This window comes from Panonychus citri, unplaced genomic scaffold (assembly GCF_014898815.1).
Source record: "Panonychus citri isolate SS breed McGregor unplaced genomic scaffold, ASM1489881v1 Contig00049, whole genome shotgun sequence".
Taxonomy (NCBI): Eukaryota; Metazoa; Arthropoda; class Arachnida; order Trombidiformes; family Tetranychidae; genus Panonychus; species Panonychus citri.
This window is the reverse complement of record NW_026515454.1, coordinates 497,054-523,329: the sequence shown is the minus strand read 5'-3', so window position 1 is coordinate 523,329 and position 26,276 is coordinate 497,054. Positions and strand designations below refer to the sequence as shown.

The 26,276-nt window shown below is 30.9% G+C and overlaps 5 protein-coding genes across 5 annotated transcripts; 2 read left to right on the top strand and 3 right to left on the bottom strand.

Moving 5' to 3' along the window:
* Positions 1-108: 108 nt before the first annotated feature.
* Positions 109-8,800, bottom strand: LOC128385576 (transcription factor mef2A-like). The gene is given in 12 exon segments (XM_053344453.1): positions 109-443; positions 513-590; positions 593-1,683; positions 1,753-1,977; positions 2,061-2,742; positions 2,942-3,132; positions 3,529-3,706; positions 3,950-4,243; positions 4,856-5,134; positions 5,265-7,663; positions 8,128-8,458; positions 8,528-8,800. Coding segments are annotated over 10 exon segments (3,306 nt in total). The 5' UTR covers positions 5,482-7,663; positions 8,128-8,458; positions 8,528-8,800; the 3' UTR covers positions 109-372.
* A 108-nt stretch (positions 8,801-8,908) lies between these two features.
* LOC128385573 (uncharacterized) lies at positions 8,909-9,827 on the top strand. The gene is made up of 2 exons (XM_053344451.1): positions 8,909-9,182; positions 9,264-9,827. The coding sequence occupies exons 1-2, from the start codon at positions 9,012-9,014 to the stop codon at positions 9,753-9,755; spliced, it is 663 nt and encodes a 220-aa protein (XP_053200426.1). The 5' UTR covers positions 8,909-9,011; the 3' UTR covers positions 9,756-9,827.
* Positions 9,828-9,968: 141 nt separating this feature from the next.
* On the bottom strand, positions 9,969-10,752 carry LOC128385574 (ubiquitin-60S ribosomal protein L40-like). The gene is given in 3 exon segments (XM_053344452.1): positions 9,969-10,285; positions 10,288-10,441; positions 10,595-10,752. Coding segments are annotated over 2 exon segments (387 nt in total). The 5' UTR covers positions 10,595-10,752; the 3' UTR covers positions 9,969-10,052.
* Positions 10,753-10,993: 241 nt separating this feature from the next.
* Positions 10,994-15,159, top strand: LOC128385569 (general vesicular transport factor p115-like). The gene is made up of 10 exons (XM_053344446.1): positions 10,994-11,206; positions 11,352-11,559; positions 11,653-12,066; positions 12,151-12,467; positions 12,554-12,797; positions 12,902-13,218; positions 13,328-13,449; positions 13,535-13,716; positions 13,809-14,140; positions 14,219-15,159. Exons 1-10 carry the CDS (start codon positions 11,129-11,131, stop codon positions 15,050-15,052), a joined length of 3,048 nt encoding a protein of 1,015 aa, XP_053200421.1. The 5' UTR covers positions 10,994-11,128; the 3' UTR covers positions 15,053-15,159.
* On the bottom strand, positions 15,059-16,797 carry LOC128385571 (GPN-loop GTPase 1-like). The gene is made up of 4 exons (XM_053344449.1): positions 16,603-16,797; positions 16,416-16,509; positions 15,457-16,317; positions 15,059-15,352 (listed from the first exon to the last, which is right to left on the bottom strand). The coding sequence occupies exons 1-4, from the start codon at positions 16,687-16,689 to the stop codon at positions 15,294-15,296; spliced, it is 1,101 nt and encodes a 366-aa protein (XP_053200424.1). The 5' UTR covers positions 16,690-16,797; the 3' UTR covers positions 15,059-15,293.
* Positions 16,798-26,276: the final 9,479 nt, after the last annotated feature.

The window sequence follows — 26,276 nt, the reverse complement described above, 5'->3', positions numbered from 1 at the left end:
GTTTTTTTTTTTACAAGAAAATTGAACATGTTGGTTGAGTTTTCCCAACTGATTGTTTCAAAAAGTTGGGTTTATATGAAAGAAAAGATTTCGACAAAAAATAATTAATTAATATCAATTATTGATTGATTATAAATAATAAAGATTGATCAATGTTGTACAATTAGATTAGATTTTTGGTCAAATATTATATTTGGCCTTATTTTTGTTTCGGATGGAAGTGAATCAAAGTGGTAAATCAACGGCAAAAGATGGTCGTTTATTGCACGATACAATTGCTTTTCATTTTCATTAATCAGATCATTAATCATCACCACTAATTGTTCATCAATAGATTGGATAATAACTAATTAATTCATTTCAGGTAGAAAATTAAACTTGCGTCCATTGGGTTGGAGGGGAAAACCGGTGTGAATGAGGTGGTCGTATGTTTGTATTGTTACCTAAAGATGAGAGAAAAACAAATTAGTGATTAATTATTTATCTAGACAATTGGGGTTAACTTTAATTACCGGGAATAGATTGTGGGCCTGATTGTTGATTAGGACTAGCTGAGCTTTTCGATTTTGTTGTTTTACGAAACGGGAAAATGTACTAGAAAACGAGAATGATGAATGTTTCTTAGTCTCTTGATTCCCTTGATTAACTTGATTACCAAGTTTAGAATCACTTTTACTGTTTGATTTGGTTGATTTTTTCTTATTTTCATTAGTACGAACACCAACTTCTAATGAACTTTTATCACTGGTGTTATTGTTCATATTGTTATTGTGCTCGTTGCTTTTATTGTTATTAAATTTACTTCCAATCGGTGTTCCTGGTGTTGGAGTTGCTGAGATTGGGATTCCACTTCGAGGTGTACCGTTGTTACTTTGATTTGGTTTATTATTATTACCGTTTGACCGGTTGATTTGTTGTTGTTCCGACTGTTGATTGTTACTACAATTGCTATTGAATGAATTCATTTTAATATTTGAAGTTGCTTGTTGTCCTATTTTATTATTATCACCGGCGACACTTCTCAGGTCATTACAATCGGGAAGTTTGATTGGAGGACGTGGACATGATGGTATCGGATGAAGTAAATTCTGACCATTAAGACCGGGAAAGATTCCATGATTTCGAGATACCAATTGATTGGATTGATGTGGATTCTGCATTAAAAGTGGTGGACTTGTTATTTCTCGTCGAACTGTTAAATTACCAAAACGATTGGGTTCGGGTAAATTTCGATGAGGTGAAAGAAACTGTGGTAATCCATCATTTCCTCCACCAATTCCGATTCCACCTCCACAGTTAATTATTTTGTTTACATTAGTTAAAGGCATTCGATGTATTGGTGGACGGAGTAATGATCTACCACTCAACGATAGTTCATGCCCATTGGTTTGTGTTTGGAAAAGGTCATGTTTTAATCGTTCGTAAAGTGGTTGATTATTTGAATCTTGACTTAATTTATCCAATTGATGTTTTCCAGATGAAATATAACCATAATACTGATTTACTTGGGAAGATTGAGATGTTATGGTGCTCGAAGGAGCTGAAGGTGGAGGTGCTGGTGACGATCGAGCAAAAGAAAATGGTAAATTAGAATAAGTTGAAGCCGAATAGAGATCATTGTGACTTTTAGATTCAGGAAACGAAGGTCGTTCATCATCGGGAATGTGAATTCGAGGTCTTACTCTGGATAGAATTGAAAAAGAAAACAATCAAGTTAATTGAACTATTGTAAGAAACAGTAATTTAAATTACCTTTTAGCAACGGAAACTATGATACGACCGCTATTATTTGATTCCAGTGGACTTAAAAGGGCGCGACCATTCATATGAGAGATTGTATTGCCTTTTGTACCATATTGAAATGTCCTTGGGGGTTTAGGTGGAGGAGGTAAATCTTTTAATAGACTCGAACGATGTTTATTCATTAGATTAATCATTCCATCATCAAATGATCGTTGGAACATCGGATGCGGGGAAACTGTGATTGTTGCTGTTGACGTTGTAATTGTAGTTGATTAATATGATGTTGTTGCTTCTGTTGATGAAGATGAAGTTGTTGTTGTCGGCGTCTGATTATATCTGCTGGAGATTCATAGGTTGGCTGACCATCAATTTCATCATCAGCTGTGTCTCGATTACTCGTATCTCCGATTAGTTGAGGTGGTGGAGGAGGTGAAGGTGATGAAGGAGGTTTTTGTTGTTGTTGTTGTTGTTGTTTTTGTTGATAATGATTATGATTAAGATGATGAGCGCTAAAAGCTTTAAGTTGCTCTGGAGCCAAATAGGAAAACGGTTTTTTAGGTTCACATAAAGGATTGGCGGTAATTTGAGATGAGGGTTCACGGTCATTTTCAGTTTCTTGGTCTGAAGTGGTCACCGAATCTGTACAATCGGAGTCCTGAAAACGTGATGAAAAATTGTTCCCATGGAAATAGTTGTTATTGTTTCCGTTGTTGGTACTTTTGTTGGAAAGATCGTTGTTGTTTGGATTGTTATTGTTACCGTTATCAGAGGGAGTTTCCAAACGAGGAGGTTCCAATGGACGAAAATGTGATGTATTGTGAAGATGATGAGGATGAGATTGGGAATGTTGAGAGCGAAGTTGATGATGAGCCAATTCCATTGAACCAAACATCGCTTTAAACTTCGCTATGCTTGGACGACGTATCACTGTTGCCTTCCCGATCAACTTTTCCTGTTTATTATCATGACTACCTTGATTTTCATTGAATATCATTGAATCTGTAGAAAGAAAAACGAGTGAGAAAGAGAGAGAGGGAGAGATAAAAAGACGAAGGATGAGTTTTTAAATGGAAAATATGATTGAACAAAAAAAGAAAAAAAAATTTCAATTGTAAGCAATGAAATTTTTAATTCTTCTCTTTATATCATCCATCCCCTTTATCCTTGAAAAGGGTCAACAAATGACCAGGTCACTCACCTGAAGGATGTGAAGGTAATTCTGTGGATGGAGTAGCTGTCATTTTTTTAATCTTCCAAGAGTCAACCAATTGTTTCATATCTTTACTCGGAAAAGTGGCACTTCTTTCAAGTCGATAATGAATTTCTGCTTCACTGATACCTGGCGAGCTTTCTTCATCATCAGAACTTGAATTCGCTTCCTCAGCAAACCTTTTTAGAAAGAGAAACAAGAAGAATAAAAAATCAAACGTAAATCATAACAAAAAGAGAAATGAATTAGATGAATGAAAAGTAAATCAAGAGTATAACAAGCGATGAACAAAAAAGAGATCATAAAAAACGGGCTAATCTTTGCGTAACTTTTTCCACAAACAATTTATTTCCAAATTGATTGTAAAGAAGAGCGGAAATGTAATCATCGAAATCTATTAACAATCTATTGGCTGTTTCTCTTAACTTTCGCATGGATAGTTGACTAACAATCAGAATAAAATAGCCTTTAAATTGTAGTCAATCAATAAAAACAACAATCACATTTCATTTCCTCCAATTGAGACACACAAATATAACTTGAATATTTGAATTTCGTAATTTAATTTAACTTACTTATGATATGGTTCACCATCTTCGTCCAAGTTTTCATATGTATGAGCATCAATAACCTTTAATTGTTGCTCGAAAAGCGCAGCAACGGCTCGATAACAAAGTATATACTGTTCCTGAGTCTGAACCATTGCGATCCTTTGTCTCCTCATCTCATGGATGATTTTATATAAACTGAAATCTAAAGAAATAAAAGAGAGCAAAACAATTAATAAACGATAATGGATTTCGATTATAACTGATCAAGGAGAAAAAGGAGAAGCGATTACAATTGATACAAGTATTTTTCTTATTGATTATAAAGGGAAAAAATCAATTGGAGTTGTAAACTGTAAACCCAAGGGTCGATCATCAATCGTTAACTGTAACTTTTTCTTCTTGGTACCCGATTCTTAGAGAAAAGAAAACCAAATGACCAACTGACCTTCTTCTAGTTTTCCCGTTCGTAGAAGAGCCCAAACATAATCTATACTACAAATTGTACCCGTTCGGCCACAACCCGCACTACAGTGAACCAGAATTGGTGTTGCCTCAGTTGCTTGGACATCTCTCATTAACCTGACAAGCTCCAAAATCGGTCCGACCGTCGTGGGAACCCCGTGATCAGGCCAAGTTGTATAATGGAATTGGCAAACAATTCGTTCTTTGTTGTCACATGTAATCCTAAAGGTGCGAACCAGAAAATCGGGACAAACTTGTCTCCAATCGATCTGTTGAGCTGTTGAAAAGAGGTGAAGAAAATAAAAGAATCAAATAATAAAAGAAAAAAGTAAAATTAGAATTAACTAATTGTTCAATAATAATACAACACGATTAGTGTAAAATAATGTATCACAAGAAAATAACAATTCAACCAACGAATTGACAACATCATTAAGTAGTCATGATTGTTGTGAATCAATGATAACAAAAAGATGACAACAATTATGATTTAACCAGAAAAGTTTGAATTGAGTTGAAAAAAGTTGATGAAAAATAATTATACTCATCATGTAGATTATCAACTAATTGTTGAGGTAACAAAATTAATGTGAGTAAATCAGTTAATGTAAAAGTAAATCAAGGGCTTCAAGAATTAAAATTCACTGATTACAATCAAAATCATGAATAGTAAATGTCCTTAAAACTATTACACTAATTATGCAAAGTTATAAACGTGAAAAAAACCTAAACCAATAAGTTAATTCTGATGTTAATCTAGTGGTAATTATGATTAACTTTGATGTACAGGTAAATGAAAAACAATGCAGGTAATTTGAATTAATTTAACTTTCACTTGGTTGATTAGTTGAAAAAAAGGGAAAGTTAATTGATCATCTAATTTGCTTACCAGTTATATTGCCATATTGTTGTTCCTGATCATTAACTGCAGGCCAATAAGTTTCACATTTATATTTTCCCGATTCGGTTTCATTACAGGCCATTACGATGACCCGAACCTCACATTCCCAAATTAAACGCCAAAAATCAACAACGGTATTAGGAAGTGGACCTTGAGAAGCGACGTAGGCACAGGCCGATCCCGTTGATCCACGAACAAAATTGGCGTTAACATAATCGGACCCAGGAACACCAGGGTATTCACTTAGAATCACTCGACTATAATCATCTAGAAGAAAAAGAAATCAGAGAATTGGATTAGTTATTAGAATCAAGTTTTCATTTTTGTTTCTTTCTTTCGCTGATCAATTTACAAGTTTGAAACAATTAGTTAATCGGAAGAGGAATTAGATACTTACATGGAAGAATATCTTTGTATCGATTTTTCTTTCTATTAACGTCTTTAAGTCCATGTTTACAGGCGTAGAAATTTTCACGTTTAAGAGATTCAGTTAATTCTTTGAGAGATTGAAATTCAATTGCGTATAAATCTTCGTCATCATTGGGACATTTGCGTCTCTCCTCCAGCGTTTCAAAGTGATTGAGAAAATTTCTCAATATTGTTTTCAAGCTCATGTTTGTTGTTGTTTTATCGTTTCAACAATTAAACTTTAAAATGGAAACAAAAACAACAATAAGTTGATGGAAGTATCCGATAAACGTTAACATCCAAAACATAAACAGAATGTGGATCAACAGCGAGAGAGAGAGAGAGAGAGAGAGAGAGAGAGAGAGAGAGAGAGATGAAGATGCAGAAATGTTGCGAAAAAAGGTAAGAAAGAGAAGAGAGAGAAAAGGAAAGTGAGACTTGAAGCACGCATTTGATTTCCTCTCTCCCGAAGTTTTCTTATGGTTGAAGATTTTTCTCTTCTCTTCTTCTTCCTCTCTCTCTCCCTGTGGACGAAGTTATTGTCACCCAACGATGGAAATGATTGCAACTGATGATCCCACGATTGGAATGAAACGATTTACAGTTTATTGTTTGTTGACAAATTAAACAAAATCTTATTCCAATTTGTTTTTCTCTTTAATTTTTTCTTCTTCCTTTTTTTGTTGTCAACAATTAGTAAAACTTCAATTGTCCATCAATTTTGTGTTTTCTGGTCGCGATTCCATCATCAAGATTGACAGAGTAGGAAACACTTTTCACAAAACAATTATTGTTGTCGATCAATTGTTGTTGCCCATGTTAATTGTACCCGGATTTTCAATTAATCACAATTAGCACAGTGATAGCATAATTGAGTGATGAATATTAATTTTATTCTCTTAGTTGATGACACAAACACTTCCGAGTTCCAATCCTTTGCAATTTACATTTGAAACTTTAAAACAAAAATAAAGTAATTAAAGTTTCTAAAATGAACATAATAATACAATGTAAAGAGAAATTGTTATAATCAATTTAAAGAGATTGACTATTGATCATTTCTCCCAATTCACCGGTAGATCAACTTTCACCATTAACACCTTCCAACAGGTAAATTTGCTGTTTCTCTCTCAGAAATTTTCTCTATTTCATCATCTTACCTTTTCTCCATCATTTTCATCTTGATCAACTTTTGTTTGCAAACCAATAGATGAAGATATTGATCAAGACCTTGGTAGAGAAAAAGAAAAGGCATAAGAAAGGTTAAGCTTCGTTGGACATTCCTAAGTAATTTTACCGCTTATTCGAAGTCTCTCTCTCTCTCTCTCTCTCCACCTTAATTCCACTTTCTCCAGTTCGTTGATTGGACTTATTCTTCAAGAGGTAAATAGAAACAAGGTTTCTTTGGTTATGAACAAGAGGAAAGAGAATATGAAGAGTAGCTTAAGAGTAAGAAGAGAGAGAGAAAATCTGAAACCATTTCTCAATTATATCATGATTACGTTGGAATTACCACAATCAAAGGTAATTTTCACTTTCCACTCTCTTCCTTTAAGTTTCCTCTGTTGATGTTATCCAATTTCTTTCCACCACATCACCTCCTCTCTCTCACAAATCTTCATCCTCTCCTTTGGCTTCCATCGAACTCATCTTACTTTTTCTTTCTCTGTTTAATTACCTTATTGTTGTAACCATAATATTCACTATTAATGGTTATTTCTCTCTCTCTCTCTCTCTCTCTCTCACCTAAGGTTTTTATCTGCTCTTCCATTCGGATGTATGTCATTTTGTCAGTTGTCACAAAGTTTCACGGAAGGTTAAGTTTCAACGGCCTTTTCTCCAGAGCTTAATGAGGCTTCCTGTTATCGTGATGGTGGATGATGAAGATAATGATTAGGATGATATTTTGTGATCTTAAATGTATTGTGAACAATGCTCAAAGTTAAATTGTTGAAGCTTCTGTGGTTTAGAGGATGTATGTTAACCTTTAATCAAAAAGGAAGTATCAACTTTTCTGGAGATCGTAAATTTTAAATTCGTTGAGAAGATTTTCATTGAAATAATTGATAGATTTGAGATAATGATGTTGGAATTGTTGTTATAACAATTTTCCATCATTGATTAAGAGTCTTAATTGAATGGCGATTAGTTTTGTGTAGGTGTTGTAGGAATTTTTCGTTCAAAATGATGATTAAGATGAGGAACATGCCAATCTTGTGGATTAAGGTTGATCACAATTTAATGCTTAACCATAATTGGACCAAATTGTTGAGTAGTTTAACTTTGAATCCATTTTGATGGTTAACAGTTCGAGCTTGATTTGTTATTAACATAATTAGATCCACTTATGAAATTTTCCAAGGCTCAAGTCAAGATTTGTAAGATTAACTGAAACAAAAAAGATTAGATCATCATTGAAATATCCTCAATACTGACCATTAGAGTGAGTAAGTGAGAGAGAGAGAGAGAGAGAGAGAGAGAGTAAAAGTGGATGATGAATGAAATTAACCTCAAAGCAAATGAGAAACAATCATTAAGCTCATTTTAAATGTATTGTCATGAAAATGATTTCCACCACTGGACAGTTGAATTACTTGGACTGTTAAGTGAACAATGTTGAAAGTTTTAAAGGAAATTGTAACAATCAAGGAAAAAATGATTGTTTTGTCAGAGAAAATGAGAGAGAAATTGAAACAATTAACATGATCGAGAAACAAGTATGACAATTTAGAGGAAAGAAAAGTATTGAGAAAGAAATTACAAATTGATTGTGAGTTTGATTATCGAGGGAAAAAAAGCGAATCAAATCAATCATCAAATGGAACAAGAATCTTAAACGAGAAGATACAAACCTTGAAAAATTCAAATTCTTTTGTTGATTGTCATGGTTAATTCATGATTATCTTAAAGCGAAATCTATAACAACTATTATCATATTTCCGAGCAAATTATTGAAGAGAAAGTTTTTTTTTCTCTGTAATCAATTGAATCCATGAATAGTTTTTCCTAGAGGAGAAATGGTTCAATAGAATTTACCAATTGAGTGATGAAGGTGAAAAGCATCTTGATAAACAATTAGTTAAATTGTAACAGTTAAATTTCCAGTAATGATGATCACCATTAGAGCCATTGATCAGTCAATGCCACAAGAGTGAAAATGAAAAGCGAGAAATTTGAAATTTCCTAAAAAGAAACAATTGAATCAACAGGTAGAAAATATAAAGTTCATTATGATTGAGAGATGGAAATTACCTGAATTGAACAATAAGAGCTCGTAATTAAATTGGATTCATTTGAATGTTTTTCTTTTCTTTATCCTTTGTTGTTATAATCCATTAGTTAGCAAGTTTATCTTTCGTTGGGACAATTAAATTCGTTGACAAAATAGTTGATCTCTTGTTTGTTTGGTGTTTCGCTGGAAGGCCAATCACAATTTGTGGACTCGCCGATGGTACGACAAATAACATTCCAAAGGATTCCTAAATTATAAGAATGATGGTCATCAATTAGGTTGGGTTATTGTTAATAAAAGTAATCAATGATTACTAATCATGATTATGATTAAGTTACAATTTGTATGTTTCGTTTCCACTTGCGCCATCTGTTGACCTTTTTTGATTTTCTTTTGAAAACAAAACCTCATTTTCATTTTTTCAGTTTATTTTTGTTTTTATCTCAACTGATTAGTTAATTTCTTCTTAATTGTGTTAATTGTTTCTTTCTCTATTTTGATTATATGGCTTCATTGAAAACTCTATTCTCTTCACCAATCAAATCTTTCGGTCATATTCCACTTAGATTGTTTTCCTCACAAAAAACATCCATTGGTAAGAAAAGATTCCGTTTACCAGTTGAACAAGATGCAGAAAAATTAGTTAATTATGTTTGTGGATCAAACATCTACCAGGTAACATCTAATTAATTTTCTATTCTCTTTCAATGAATCATGTCTCTAATCTTATAAAATCTATTTATCCCCTTCTTTCAGAATGGTGAAGATATCAAATTAAAAGATGATAGTGAATATCCTGAGTGGATTTGGAAGATTAATGTTCACCATTATCCGAGAACAAGTGATTATGATCCAAATACTAAAGAATTTTGGGAATTTGTTGAAATTCGACATTTAATCAGATTGTATCGATTAAAAGCAAATCGACCTAAACCTTCAATGGCGATTGGTAAAGCTGAGAGAGATTATCAAGAGAGAATTTTAAGATCTCGAGTAAAAGCTATTCTACCCGAAGCAATCGATCATGGTTATGATCCTAAAGAGATTATGGAAGAACCTGTTAATCCGAGGATTCATTTAAAGCCCGAAATTGATGAAACTATTGTTCCTTATGATGAGATAGAGGAACCACCTTTGTTTGATAAGCTCTCCATGTACAGAGCCTTAACGAAGGCATCAAATATGAGGATAGATAAAATTGGCGATGCCGCGACCAAACCGAAGATAAAAAAACCAAAAACTGTTTAGAATTTAAAGATTTTCTTTCTAAAGAAAATTAGATCTGTAATATTGTTAATAAATAGATTTAAAAGTAAATAATCTCAGTAAATTGTGACCACTGAAAAAGCCTAACGAATGGTCACAATTAGGAAGACACGAGGATTATACCGATTGAATATCGTTTTCAATTGAACCGAATTAGATTTTTGTGATGATTATTGTTTTTTCTGAGAGTCAAGGTTGGTTTTTTTTAAGAGACAATATCTTTGATTTAATCACTTTTAAACAATAAGTGTACCATGACTTTGAGGTTTGTCCACAGTTCTAATTTTGTTTTGGCTTCTTCTTGGGTCTCAAATTGTTGGAGTGTCCACACTTTCGTTTTCTACAATTAGTGGCTTTAGCATGAAGACGAGCATAACATTTACGACAAACCATTTTATCAATGTTATATTTTTTAGCTAATTGAAGAAGAGAAGGTTCAATGGTACCTCCTCTCAATCGAAGGGTCAAGGTTAAAGTTGATCCATCGACAATACCATATTCTTCAAGTGAAAACCACCTTCTAATTGTCCACCAAAGATAAGACGAGCATCTTCATAAGGAATATTTTCTCGCTCTTGAATAGCGAAAAGTAATTCTGAAACATCAGTCTCCTCGGAAACATCAAAGGCAATACTTTTACCTTCCAAATTTTTAACAAAGATCTGCATCTATAAGGCCAAAAAACAGAAGAAAAAAAAACATTAACAAACCAAATATAGAAACAAACACATCCCAATCAGCGATAATTTGGTCAAAACAGAAAACAGAAAATCACAATCACAACCAATTGAAACAAAACAAGAAGCCCAGTATCAACTTACCTTGACTAAATTAAATTAAATTAAATTAATTAGAACACCTTATCAACAATTACAATAACAATTCAGCAAAAAAAACAAATTATTTTCTTAAAAACCCAAACAAATCAAAATCCAAAATGTTTCCGTTTCCGGATCGTCACCATGGTAACATTTATGTTCCCCTGGTGTCGTAGTTTAGGCGCTGGTTACAAATTTTCGGACAAAGTTCCAAGTTGAAAGAGTTTTTTTCTTGTTGTTGTTGTTAAGATTGCAATGATTAAGATGATAAAAGATGAACAATTAAGGGAAACAATTAATTGAATTACTGTTCGAAAAAAAAAGAATAGAAAATCTGATCAACATTTGGAATTTAATTTGTTCCTCAATTAGGTAACTCTTGGTAACAGAACATGTGATGTGTCCATTGAGAGAAAGAAGAAAACATTTGTCAATATTGTTTTCTTTTTCTCTTCCATTTAATCAACAATTAGATAATTTGCTTTTTAATTGTTTATCAATTTCTTAATTTGTATCTAATTTTAAAAGGTAATTACCATGGAGTATTTGAAGAATAGTTGGAAAACTGTTGTTGGAAATACACAAGAAACTGTTCAACCCTCGGTTATAGAAACGGTAATGTAACTCATTTTTTTTTTATTCCTTTCATTCAATTGTATGATTTATTTAATTTCCATATTTTCTATTTGTATTTCTTTTATTCTAATAATTATTGTTCTTTCTAATTTCCTATTTTCCCATTTAAATCTTTGATATTTAGATTGAAAAGCTTATTGGTAGGGTTGAAACATCAACTTTACTTGATGATCGTCGAGATGCTTGTAGGGCTCTTAAGTCACTTTCTAAAACCTATCGATTAGAAGTTGGTGCCCGAGGGTTAGATGTTTTAATTAGTGTTCTTAACACTGATCGTAATGATCCAGAGGCTGTTAGTTATACTTTAGATGCATTGAACAACATAATCTCAGGTAAGCAAAAAATAGCTCAACATATTGATTGAAATTTTCTACACGTTTTCCATTAAATCCTGTCTATGTCTCTCTCTCTCTCTCTCTTTTTAGGTCACTCTGAAGATCCATCAGATTATAATGGAACCGTTTCACCTAATGAAGAAACCGAAGGCCATGGGATACAATTTACCGAAATGTTCGCCAAAAGAACGGAAAATGTTAGTCTAATCTTAGACCTTCTAGATGAATATGAGTTTAAAATCCGTTGGCCTGCTCTTAAATTGCTTATGGGTTTATTGAGAAACAAATTGAAACATATACAAGATGCTATTCTTGCAAGTCCAATGGGTGTTTCTAAATTGGTTGATCTATTAGCTGATGGTCGAGATATTATTCGCAATGATGCTATTCTCCTATTAGTACATTTAACCCGAGGAAATGCTAATATACAAAAAATAGTTGCCTTTGAAAATGCCTTTGATAGACTTCTTGAAATAATTGCAACCGAAGGCTATAGTGATGGAGGTAAATTAATTTCTCTCTTTTTTTTTGGTTAACTACTGATAATATGTGACAATTATTTCTATTCTTTATTTTTTCTACTTTCAGGTGTCATTGTTGAAGACTGTTTAATTGTCCTTAGAAATCTTCTTATCAACAATACTTCTAATCAAAATTTTTTCAAAGAAGGAAGTTACATTCAAAGATTAATTCCATTTTTAGAAGTGGCCGCAACAACCGATTGGTCTGGTCACCGAACAAGCAATTTTCTTTTCTTATTACAAATTATTCGAGCTCTTGTTTCTCCGTCTAATCCTCAACAAGTGACAACTTCTTGTCAAAAAGTAATGCATTCATCGGGTGTTCTAAAAAAATTGTGTGATATCCTTTTAACCGTCGGTGTACCTTCAGACATTCTTACAGAGGTAATTTTCTTAATTACTACCAAATAATCAACATTCTAACATGAATGTATCTATATTTTTACTCTCTCTCTCTCTCACTTCTTTAGGCCATAAACACTGTCGCTGAAATAATCCGAGGAAATCACCACAACCAAGATTATCTAAGTTCACTTGAAGCTCCAGTTGAACCTCCTAAACCACTTTTAATCCTCCTTCTTATGTCCATGGTTAATGAGAAACAATGTTTCGATTTAAGATGTTCAGTTCTTTATTGCTTTGAGTGTTTTCTATTTCAAAATGAGTTCATTCAAGCTCAAGTTGTTCAAACACTATTACCCAATGCTCCAGAAAGTAAGCCTTAATCTTTTATTATCTTGATCTCATGATTTTAAGATTTTATATTGTGATGAAATATTGAATTTATTTATTTTTCTTTCTTTTCTATCAACTCTCAGCATCTTCCATAACCATGGGTCAACTCTTATGTGGAGGACTTTTCTCAAATGATCCATTATCAAACTGGTTTGTTTCAACGGCTCTCAGTCACACTCTTGTTGGAAATAAGACTCAGAAAGAGCAATTATTGAGAGTTCAATTGGCCACCGAAGATGATGGACCACCAATTCCTCTTATTAAACAATGTTGTACACTTTTACAATCATGTTCAAAGAATCAAACTCGTATTGGGCTACTCATGTTTCTTGCAAATTGGTTATCAAATTGTCCAATTGTGGTATCACATTTCCTTCAGATTCCTACTAACGTTCCATATGTAAGTATAATTGTTTTCTTCTCTATTTGATTGATACCTTAGAATAACAATATTCGCTTATTAATTGTTTGTATTCATTGATTTAACTTATTATTTACCTTTTGATTAGCTTACAGCTCAAGTTGGCCTGACGGAAGGTGAAGATGCTGAAATATTAATCCAAGGATTAAGTGCATTCCTTTTGGGTATTTGTATCCATGATAATAATGATTCTGTCCAGAGTTTTAAAAGGTAAATTATTGTCAACAATTAAAACTTTGTTGTATTAATCGGTTATCTGATTATCTGCGATTTTTTCTTTCCTTTTTTTCCCCAGAGATGATTTACTTGAATTGATTACTAAAAGAGTTGGTTTGGATATTTATTTGGACAAATTAAGCTCAGTTTCTAAGAGCGATAAGTTTAGCTTAGCTTCACAAAAGCCTCAAATTAAATCACTAAAAGCTGATCAACTAATCTTTGACTATGAGTTTTGTAAATTATTCCGTTCACTCGAAGGTAAGTATCAAATACTTATTTGTAATGAATTAATCTACTTATTTATCAGATTTGGATTAGCAATTTAACTTTCTCTCTCTCTTTCCAAATAGCTACTATTATCAAAGTTGTTCAAAATAATCCAACAGATTTGATTAATGGCCCGGAATCAAATATGTCTGCAGAGCAACATCGTCTTCTTATCCAATATAAGGAACTGATTCGTGAACAAGATCAGCAAATATCCGTCTTGAAAAATGAATTGACAACTTTGAAAGATTCGCATTCTAAAAAATTGGAGGAATTAAAAGAATTAACTGCAACATGTCAACAATTAAAAGACCAAAATTCCTTATTGAAAGCCCACAAATCAGCTACAACTTCTAGTCCTTTAAATTTTCTAAGTTATGGTGGAACTGATTTCAATGAAGATCCATCAAGATTTGTAAGTTGATAGATTGTCTATTAACCCAATTATTGGTAATAATATTTTTCTTTCTATTCTCTATGTTATTTTCAATAGATGCCATTTCCTAATTCCGTTGTTCCGGAGACAAAAATTAAAATGATGGATGATTCAGAAGAGGAATTAGAAAATCTCAAGTGTGAAAAGTTGAATCTTTTGGAGAGAATACAAAATCTAGAGATGCAATTATCTCGAGCTGCAATCGAGAAAACTGAAGCTCTTGTTGATACCGAGAACAGTAAGAAAGAGTTACAACAATTACAAATGGTTCTCGCCAATCAAGAGTACAAATTACAAGATATGGAAAAATTGAAAGAATTTGGATATTCAGTTGAAGAGGCAATTCCACCACCCGAGTTAGAGCCACAAATATCAAATCAACAGCAATTATTTTACGATCAACAACCTTATCAACATATTAATTTTATTGAAAAACAAATTCGCCAGGAACGTGAAGATCAACAAGAGCAACATTTACATTTAATTCAACAGGCATTAAATCAACAACGGCAACATCAACAACACCAACTTGTTAACCAACAATTAATGTCACATATCCAATATCAACACCAACACCAACACCAGCCCCATCTCCAACCCCAACCCCAACCTCAACCGCAACCGCAACCTCAACCTCAACCTCAACCTCAACCTCAACCTCAACCTCAACCTACACCCCAACCCCAACATCAACACCAACAGGATCAAGAGCAACAATTTCCAATGATAAATCAACACCAATCAAATCTCCAAGAGGATCAACAATTGTTACAACAATTACTTCAAATTCAACTCCAACCCCAATCCCAACAATCAGTAGTAACTTCCTCTGTTCATCCGTCACCACCAATTTATCCTGCATCTCTTCAAAGTGATACCCAGAGTTTATAATCAACATTATTTCAAGAGAAAGAGAAAAAAATTATTATTATATTTAAATATAACACTTATATCAATTTACACAAAAATAAACCTTATTATTATGATAAGAAACAATTTATCAATTGTGAAAGAGCAGTTAGAAAAAGTTTTTCTCTCTGTTTTCAAAAGGAAACCGATTCATGTATAATATGTATCTCTTTGGGGCACTTGGTTTATCTGATTAACACACTGATGAACTTGTTTCCATGGTTCATTTAATTGTTGCCAGATATTTTTTAAATTCTTCATACTCTTTACGCTCCTCTTCATCTAGAGAAAAAAAAGAAACGAATTGACAGAAAATGAGAATAGAAAAGCATAAAAAGTAATGTCAAGAATAAAAGAGAAAAAATATATTCCCATGTAATAAATACCTTCTTCTTCATCATCTTCTTTGTGATTATCTCTTGATTCAGTTTGCATCTGTTCATTGGTTTCCTCTTGAATGATTGATATTGTTCTTGATTTTGTTCTAGTTGATTTACTGGATGAAGATGAATCCATGGTCTCTGAAGCAAAGGAAATCAACTCTTCACCTTCTCCCGAAGACAAAGCAACCTTTTCCATTGATTTCTTTTTTTCACCTTTTTTTGCTTCTTCGGCTTCTTTTTTTATTCTTTCATATTCAATTCGATAGATTTTGTAATACTCTTCGGTAGCTGAATCAATTGACTTGAAAAATTGGTCAATCCCGGATCCAGAGACGGCCGAGAAACCGATTGCTTTAAGATCCTTGTAAAATGTATCCAAAACCAATGACATGGATCGAGTAAGATTACTGATGTATGATGTTTCACTTTCTAATGATGCTTCAAAAGCTTCAAAATCATTCATCCATTCCAGGGCAAACTGGTGATCATGAACATCAATTTTGTTCATCACCACGAGAAAGGGTAACTTTGTTTTGAACATAATTGAACAAGCATAAAGCATATTGGACATGAAGGTAACTGGATTAATATTGCGAACAATATCCATTACGTATACTATGACGGTTGGATAGGTTGAGGCAAGAGTTTCCGTGATAATTGATCCAGAGGCTGACCAGGTGAAAACCTCTATTTGACCAGGAGTATCAATGATAACATAATCATATTCATTTGAACGTTTCTCAAGTAATTTCATTACTTGATCAAAACGAGTTGAGAAAAGATTTAAAGAGGTAATTATACCACCATTAGGTCCTAATCCATATTGTTTCATAACTTCCTTATATTTAACAGTATCTCTAATGTCTGAAAAAGAGAAGAAAAAAAAACCAATGAAAAGAATTAAAAAAAAGAATTAAAAAAAATTCTATTCTTAGAATTCAAGAGAAAAAAAGTGAACCAACCAATATTAGCTGGATATGGTAATTCGATACAAGCAGGATCCAAATTCATGACATACGGAGGTTTACCAGTCCCATATAAGTGACCTGTTAATCTCTAAATTAAAAAGATTCAAACTGAATCAATTAGTAAATCCAGTAAAGAAAAATTTGAAAAGAAATCTCAACCTAGAATAACAAAGATTTTTACCTGAACAACACAAGTTTTTCCTGAACCCGCCATTCCCATGACAATGATACAAGTTGGTTTTTTAGATTCTCCACCAGCAGTTGCCATGATTAGGAAAAAAGAAATTAGATTAACAATTAAATTGAAACAGTTAAAATTGTTGGAAAATTGAACTTGATTGAGATGAAAAATCGTCTTGGAAAAAAATGAACTTTCAGCTGTTAAGTTAACCGAGATTTCGAATTAGTTACTTTTTCTACTACTAGATGGCAGTCGAACAGAATTAAGAAGAAGAAGAAAATTAATTAACAATTTGATTAGGAAATAATTAGAAAACATTTATTAATTTGGAAGATTCAGTTGACCATATTCTCTAAATTCAGCAATTTAAACTAATCTTCTTGAATCTAAGGTATTGCCTGAGAAGAGCTAATGATTTCTAATAATCGATCCTAATGTTAATCAGTTGTAACGATTAATTAATTACGAGAAAGAATGAGATTAACTTGATTAAGAATTAATTTCTGAACAAAAAAATTAATTAATATGCGAATATTATTGAGATTAGATGATTTGGAGTGTTATTTTAATCAATCTTTTCATCTTTATTCTCAATTAACTGGAAAATATTGAAGCTAATTAACTAATTTGGTTATTACACTTTAACAACTATTAAAGTTAACAAATTATAATCATCATAAAAGTATCAAGCTGATCATTGATTATGAGGTTGATTAATTATAATAAATTCAAATCATAAATAATTATGAGCATATGATTAGATAGTTGGAAACAATTTAACATCAACAGTTGATTTATACAATTCAATCAAAAATTGATCATCACCAAAAAATGATCAAACAAAATGATTACTTGATTATAACCATTAAGCAACAATTTTTAACCATTTCAATTGTTGTGATTAACTGATTATAATAGTCAATAAGAAGGGAAAAATAGTGAAAAATGAAAAAGATGAAGAAATTATTTTCTTACCCTGAAGGGATTTTTTTTAATACATACAAACAAAACTGAGGGTTGATGATGATGATACAATTGTCTTGCTGATGATTATTGATTGACAGTTGATTATCATCATCATATCAAACTTTTTCCTCTTTGTTATCATCTCACTTTTCATGATTTTCATCAATTTCAACGATCAACTTTTGCTTACTCTTATTGATCAATCATCATCATCATCATCATCATCATCATCATCACCATAATCAAAGGATAACTTTGATTTAAATGATGGTTCAATGATTACAACCATCGCCATCATAATAATCAATGATTAAGAGATGATGATAACTGATTAGCTATGATTTAGAGGATTGATTAAGCTCAATTTGGGTCTCATCTTTTACCATTTGATTTATTTTTTTGCTATATAATAAATTATTATATCGTCATTGATGATTATCTGTGCAATTATTTTTACACATTCACTTGAAAAAATTATCTGATTAAGTGGATTAATAATAATACTAATCAAATGGATTACCAAATTCAGGCTAATAATACATAACCAATCACCCATTAATAATATTATGTTGATCGTCTCAATTTTTACCCTCAAATCTGATCATTTCATCATCTCCTCCTCCACCTACAACAATCCCCTCAGGCTATTATATCAACTCTCTCATCTGAATCATGATCCAATCTAAATTATATACTAATCATAAATTCACTCTCATCTAATATCTTGTTTTTTTTTATCAAAGATCTTTCTCATTTTCATGGTTAAAATCATGAAAAGTTCAATCACTGAATTTCATTTTCATGAAACTATTACCCTTTTTTTTGCAAGTTCATGTTGACCAGTTGACCATTTGGATTGATATGATAACCACAATAATACAAATTAACAGGTCAATATAAACACGTTTCCTATTCATTGTGAATATGTTGATAATCATAATTGTGTTTGATTATAAATCTAATAACAATTGATTTAGTTTAATCATCTTCTTCCAATGATTAATCTTATTCATCTTTAATCAATTTTGTGACTTAAACTTTTATTTTTAGCACTTTAATTTATTATATTCAATCATAATAATTTATTGATTGTTATTGTTGTTCTGTTGTCTATCATTATTATTTTGTTATCACAATTAACTAACTATCAATATTGTGATTGGATTCACCTTTTCCTTGATTGGTATTACATGTTACTCGTTAATTGGTTAGAAGGTTAAATTGTTGGCCTAAATGATTACACTCGTTAATTGCTGTTGTATTTACTTTTACTCATTTTCGTTGGTGATGATTAACTAACAATGTGATTTACAAATCAATCAACAAGATTGTTTAACATCGTGAGATTAAGATTAAACTTTTTAATTGTTACAATTGTTTTTCTGATTGTTTCAACTTCATTTATAAACAAACAATCAAATCTCAAAGTGTTAACTAAAAAATCAACCTAATTTAAGCTTAATCAACTCAGAAAAAGTTAACAAGAGGAAAACTAATCAGCTGATTTAATTGTTTCTTGGTCAATACCATGAATTAGATTAATCGACTAATTAACTGAGCCCAAATAATTTAACTCACGTCCTTGATTTATGGTAAAAACAACGATGCACAACAATCAAATCAAAAGTTTAATTGCTAATTAAACAAAATGGCTTCAGATATGTCATTTAGCTCAACTTTTACACTTTCAATAATCTTAGATTGTTGCGTTAATTGTTCACTGGTGACATTTCAACTGTCCTCAGACACGTAATGCGGGTTGCCCGTGTAATTCTTTATTGCACTCCCTGTGGAAAGCCGATGGTGATGACTCTGTCAATCAGAAAACACTGTGCTGTTTGCCCCTACAAGGCGTGGTTAGTCAAAGAGCATCCAACTATTGTGGATTCGCAAGATCCTGAGTTTAAGTCAAGAAAGACAAAAAAAAGTAAAAATAACTCCAGCTAAAGGAGTCGATTATGAATCCAAACTGGTAAATTGGATTAGCATCATTGCTAAAGAAGCAGAAGAGAATGACACTTGGTTCCACTTACCTTGCAAGAGGTAATAGAATCAGTCAAAAACTCGCTGAATGTCCAAAATTTGGTTAAACTATACGATTTAACTCGATCAACCGATTCTGAAAACAGTGAATTTGAGATTGAAAATGTTGACGACAATTATTGTGCTTTTTGGTAAAAGAGCACATTAAAATGCAAATTTTGGAAATTTCCACCAAGCGAGCCGTCTTGATTTTCCGAATTGAATCACTGGTTCGACCGGCTGAACAAGAAGCTGAAAAACTAAAAGCCAAAAGTGCTCAAACAAGCCCTGCCCTTGCAAAGGAGAATATCCTTTTGCTAATCGAGATGATCTGATAGGACATCTATTAAGTAATAATTTCCTGATTGCTTGTTATGGGTGCTTCAAAGCTTTTCGAGACATCGATTCATTCGAAAAACATATTTCTCCTTCATGCATGATAGAGCGAAACAAAGAACCACCAGCAGCACGACCACAAAAAAGTAAAGAAACCCCATCGGCTGAATAATGGATTCTCGTCATAATAATCTTAATCATTCTAAATCAATCATTATCTTTTGATGGTGATGGTTCAACTTAGTAGTTATAAAACCTCCGCTTCTGAGTGGCTCAGAAGCGGAAGTGGGGGAAAAATTATTCACTATTTATATTAATTTAAATAAAATCATTCAAATGAATGCGGTCGAATGGTCACGTGATCTTTGCTGCTAAGCAACATATCATGTGACCATTCCGTTTCCTGTTTACTTTTTTCATCTAGCTTTACAGTAAATGTTATTGTGGTTATTTTTTCATCATAAGAAGTTTTAGTTATCTGATTAATTCGTTTGTTTTATTATATTAATAACAATGTTTATACCTCTAGCTCCACTTCAATTACTTTCATTATTCGGTAAGTTTACAGAACGGTTTCTGGTTCAACAACAACAAGAACAGCAACAACAAGAAGAAGAAGTACTAGCTGAAACAAACCAACAGGAACAAGTCGAAAGAAACGCACCACAACAAAACCAAAATATTGAAACAACAACAGATGGTGAGTCATCGAATTTTGTTATGCTCTGATGTGAGAGTTAGTATTGTAACAAATATATGAGATAAAAATATTCGTTGACATTCGATATTCGAGATCATTTTTGACCAAGAAAGATTCATATTTCTCTGAGAGTTCTTTGCTCTTCAGTAGCTTGATCAACTCCAAATCCGCTTTAACATGGCCAAATATCAATTTATTCGGGAGATTGTCATAATCTATTTGATCAACAAGAGCTTTTAAACGTTTGAATGTAACGAAAGAGACTTCAACAGTCCAATTTGGTCCATCGATTTCATCAAACCCAGCTGGTGCACTATGCGCCCATTCAGTTATCTTTACTGTCAAATTTTCATTTTTAACAATATTAATTATTAGATTGGCTTTTAGGCCACTTGCACCATAATTAAACACAACTTGATCTGTCCATATTTTGATAATAATGATTAACTAACAAAGACTAGTGCTTTTTATACCTATTTTTATTGCATCATTTTTTATTGATTACGTCATTCTACTCAGTTCATTAGTCCTAACATCGAATGATGGTTTCAAGGACACTATTGACGTCATCCCAGACAGTTCATTGAACTTTCTAGAATGTTCTAGAACGTTCTCTGATCCCCACCCCCATTTCCGTTTGGAGGTTTTCATACTACTCAACTTAATAATTATGTTTGATTTTAATTTAATTTAATAAAGTTAATTTGTTTTAATTTTAAAGCAAGTGGATTTAGTCAGTCAATTAAATGTTAGGAATCGATTTGGTTTATTTCCAAGGAAGTGAATTAATTCGGAATTCATATTTGTCAAATTAAACTAATCGTTTCCATTGTTGAAATTTCTGGCTTTACTGCTGCTGCTGTCCCACCTTAGTTCAATAAATTAGCTTATATCATTTTCCATAAATCCGTGAATTGTAAGCCGAAAATTAGTCAGCTGAAAGTTCAGATATGAGCTGACTGAAATTTATTATTCCGGTAAGGCGATACAAGTGTATGTCAGCTCAAGATTTCCAATTTTCAACTAACTTTTTTTACGGCTTATTATTCCTTACCAAATCTGGATTTCAATTAATCTTAATCCGATATCATAATCAGCTATTGACGATTAATATTATGATGTTAATCAAGATGAGAATCTAATAATAAATGAAATTACAATCAAGTAAATAATTCAAACCCAATTATCAATCTTGTTTATTTATAAGATGAATATTCAATTGAACTGTATTAACATTTTTTTCTTTGATTAAATTGTTGATGTTTAATCATGATTGTTGCGGGGTAACAATTTAATTTGACAGTTTCAATTACAACGTTTATTATAATATAACAATCAAATCAGTAATTACAATTAAGATAAATTGAATTAATAATGTAAATGTGTTACTACTTACAAGTATAAAATTAAAATAGTTAATCAGTTGATTGTTTAATCATAATTAAGAGTAGTAGTAGTAACAATTACTTAATTTATTACATGTTTGATTTGATTGTTTCAAAACCAAAATTAACTTTATTATTTTATTAACTTAATTGCTACCGAGTTGAAATCAACAATTTTTGTTTTCTCACTAATTTAGATTGATTTGAATGGTTAAAATTAAACTGATTGATCATTTTGAATGAATAACAATTGAAACATTTAATTAGTTTTTGATTACGATGATTTATAATAGAAAATTTAAATTTTTGCAAAAAATTAATTTCTAGTTTTCCAATTTAAACCTTGAACCAAATTTACAATTAAGCTTTCCTACTTATGATTAAATAGCAATATTTAATTACAATATTTCATCTTGATAATTATCAATTTTGATTGAACAATTAAGATTAACAATCATAATGGGAAAACGTTACAATTTGTTTAATTGTCCAAAACTGGAACTAAATTAACAAAAAAAAAGTGAAATCAAATCTATTAGTCAATAATATTGATCTAATTGTTATGATTTAAGTTTTTTTTATTCAATTGTAATTTAAGTTAATGTGAAAGTTTTTTAACAATTTAATCAAGAAAAAAAATCAAATCTCTTGTCAAGGTTAATCAAATTTATCAATTTAATCATCAACCTGAACAATTTAATTTCTCATTTAAATTGTTTTCAAGGGAGTTGATTGTTATTATTATTTGTTATTGTTATCATAATGATAAACTAAATAGTTGAAATCATCAATGATTAATTGTTAGGAGTTGATGTTGATTTTTTTTCCTGAATTAAATTTTTGAAGGTTGATTTATATCAATGATTTATATTCAAAAGCTTAATTGTAATCAATTTCAATCAAAAGTAAAAGATTATTATTGTTCATTAATCAGGGTCAGTGTGATTAATTCATTGATAATCTATTGATTGTTGGTGTTGATTATAACTATGGTGATGGATGAAAATAATAACTTTTTAATAATGATAAGTAAATTATCCCAACAATTAGTTGGACAATCACATTGAATTCACAAGATTTAAAACCATTTAAGGTGAAAAGAAAAGTTAACCAACCAATTAAATTGTGATTAAGTAAATTAAGAAGCTTTTGAAAAGTTTTTTGATTACTTCCTAATTGTGATAATTGTGAAAAAGTGAAATCACTTTCACTTTGGGTGAACAGCAATTAAATTTAATCCAATTTCAAAGGTTTAAATTATAAATACTTTATTATTGTAACTCATTAGGATATAATTGTAATCAATTAAATTTATGTTTGTTTAAATTGCGACTCTCTCTCTCTCTCTCTCTTATTAACAACAATTGATAATCTCAAATTAACTGTAATCAAGTTAACGGTAAAAATGATTAAAACGTTAATTGTTGATTAAATAGCCGCAAGAATTAATGACTAATAATAATCACTAATAAACAATTTAATAATAGTTGTTTCAGTTAAATTGATTGAAACCTTAGCCTGTTGATTTAAGATTCAAATCTGATCGGGATGAAGATGAAGATGAGGATAAAGATGATGAGGATGAGGATGAGGATGATAACCGTACTTGGTAGTGATTAGTTTGATTGAGATGAGCTTAAGGGTAAAGCAATTTAACCAACCTTAGGATTTGATTAAATTGATTAGTTTGAATATAATTCAAACTGTGAGAGATTGAATTTTGTTTTCAATGGTGACGATGATGATACATTAATGATAATCATCTTGATCATTATGATCATATCATCATTATAAACATCAAAATTGTCAATCTTAAAAGTTAATCAATCTCTCTTGTTTGTTATGATTAACTAAATCATGTTAATCATTATCATGAACATAATCAACATGTTGGTTGTTAATACATCCTGTTTAAGGGTTGAAATAATTCATGATGATGTTCATGATTTATGAATTAATCATATGAAGAAATTAAAAATTAGAGTTGAAATTAGGTAAAAAAATGTAATCATTTATTTCATATGATTAATGTTAACTAATCAAATCAAAGTACGAGATTAATTGTTACTAATCTAACCTCACCTAATCTTGTTAATTAGTCTCCTCTTTGATTCAATAACAACAACAACAATTAAAACCCGTCCAAGTTAATTGCTTATAACAAGATTAATCTGATTGTACTCATCTTGTAATATTTACTATTACATCCCAGTAATTTATCATTTAACCAAACAATTAAAAAGAAACGGTAATAGTAATGATAATCTCTGGTTAATTGTTGTTGATTATCATTAACAATTAAATCGGTCAATGAAGTGACCCTTGAAAATTATAATCATAACTTTTTTCCTTGAATTATCATTAAATAGGTTGGGCTACAATTTACAACAATCAACATTGATGATGATTAACCTTATACACTATTAAACTATTGATAAAACAATAAAAATCTAAATTAAATCACGAAATCTAATTAACTAACAACAATTAACCCGGAACCAAAGGGTAACTGTATTTTCATGAAATTTTTTTCATGAATTGTTCACAATTTATTTACAATCATTGTGAAAAAAAAATGTTAAATTGTTTTGGGTTAATGATTAGTTTTGATTGACTGAGATTCTCATTGATGATTAACTAATCAGTGATTAACTTTTCCTGTGAATCTCCCACTGATTAGTGAACCTAATTCACAACAATCTATTACTTAAATCACTTCCCTTATGATAATCGGTTGAAAATTATTGATTGTCTAAAATTAAACGGAATAAGCTAATCAACAATTCAACAATCAAGGTTTTCCTTAATCACTAATCTGATATTAATTAATTATGTAACAATGTCAAAAATGATTATCGTGATTTATTTAACCAACACAATTAAATCATCAATACAAACAATGAAAAACTTTTACCAGAAAACTGATTAAAATTGAAGATTAGTTAATTAATCAGATAACTTTGGTCACGCTTAATTATATTGTTTGAAACTTTTTAATTAGGATAATTTAGTCTAGATTGTTGGATTAATTAATGTATGAAAGTTACTCACGAGCATTGTATTGTAACAATTAAGGTTAACAATCAGTGTTTGTGGTTTTTTTTTCAATGGTAACCTAATTTACCTTGTTGATCAAATATATTAAATTTGATTAATTAAATTGTTCACCTTAAACGGTTCAACAATTAATCAGCTATTATTAATTGTGATGGTGATTAGGATAATGGTGAGAGGTTAAAAATAAAGGACAATCAAGGTTAATTGTTAACAGTTTGTTTTTAATTACTACATCACAATCTCTCAGTGTGATTAAATTGATTGTTACTTAATGATGAGAATTTAATTTAGCTTGTTAAATATTAACTGTATTTTTTTATGATTTAATTTGATCCGATTCACGGTCATCGGTGATTGGGATTGATTTAATTGTTACCATCTTCAAATCTTTACAGTTAAGATAAAGTAAAATCATTTTCTCCCAGCAATTAAATCAATCAAGCAATTAGTAAATAATATCTCAACAATTAACAGTAAATGAAGAGCAAAAAAAAACTTCAAATTGGGAAGATGATTTTTTTTATTTTACTTTTGATGGTCAAGTTGATATTTTAGAATCAAAAATAATTACAATTAACTGAACTAATTGTGAACTGATTGATGAAATTGTTGATAAATTGTTGTGAGAATTTTTCAACAATCAGAACTAATTGTTGATAATCAAGACGTTTAATCAGATTAGTGATTAACTTGTGATACCAGTGAAAGTTGAGATTTTTTTTTCTCAGATTTTTGATTCAATTGGATTCCATTGATTAACAATCACAATCAGATACAGACCATGAAATTAAAAACTACTTACTATCATCATCATCCTCACAGTATATCAATTGTAACAATCAAGAAATCGTGAGTTGATATTTTTTGTTGTTGTTGTTACGATTACGATTACAACGATAGTAATAATTTAGCAACAATTTAAAAAGATTCACAATCAATAAGGTAATCAAAGGGAATCCATAGAAATGGAAACCAACCTATCAATTAGATTGTAGATATAAATTGTAGACCATGTTAATCATGATAATCAAAATGGTTATAAAAGGATTACCATTGTTAATTGTTGACAATCAACCCATTCAACAAGTAACAATCAAAAAAATTGAAAAGTAAAAGTCATTGGCATATGAAAATTTTTTTCCCGAAAATCATAAGAAATTTAATTTGATTGTGGTAATAATTGATTCTTTGCTTGATTGTCATTATGA

Coding starts and splice junctions, on each gene's coding strand:
- LOC128385571 (XM_053344449.1), bottom strand. CDS start 16,689: ATGGCAACTGCTGGTGGAGAATCTAAAAAACCAACTTGTATCATTGTC. Junction 16,318..16,415: donor ACCATATCCAGCTAATATTG/GTTGGTTCACTT, acceptor TCTCTTTTTCAG/ACATTAGAGATACTGTTAAA. Junction 15,353..15,456: donor AGAAGATGATGAAGAAGAAG/GTATTTATTACA, acceptor TTTTTTCTCTAG/ATGAAGAGGAGCGTAAAGAG.
- LOC128385569 (XM_053344446.1), top strand. CDS start 11,129: ATGGAGTATTTGAAGAATAGTTGGAAAACTGTTGTTGGAAATACACAA. Junction 13,219..13,327: donor TTCCTACTAACGTTCCATAT/GTAAGTATAATT, acceptor CCTTTTGATTAG/CTTACAGCTCAAGTTGGCCT. Junction 13,717..13,808: donor ATTATTCCGTTCACTCGAAG/GTAAGTATCAAA, acceptor CTTTCCAAATAG/CTACTATTATCAAAGTTGTT.
- LOC128385573 (XM_053344451.1), top strand. CDS start 9,012: ATGGCTTCATTGAAAACTCTATTCTCTTCACCAATCAAATCTTTCGGT. Junction 9,183..9,263: donor GTGGATCAAACATCTACCAG/GTAACATCTAAT, acceptor CCCTTCTTTCAG/AATGGTGAAGATATCAAATT.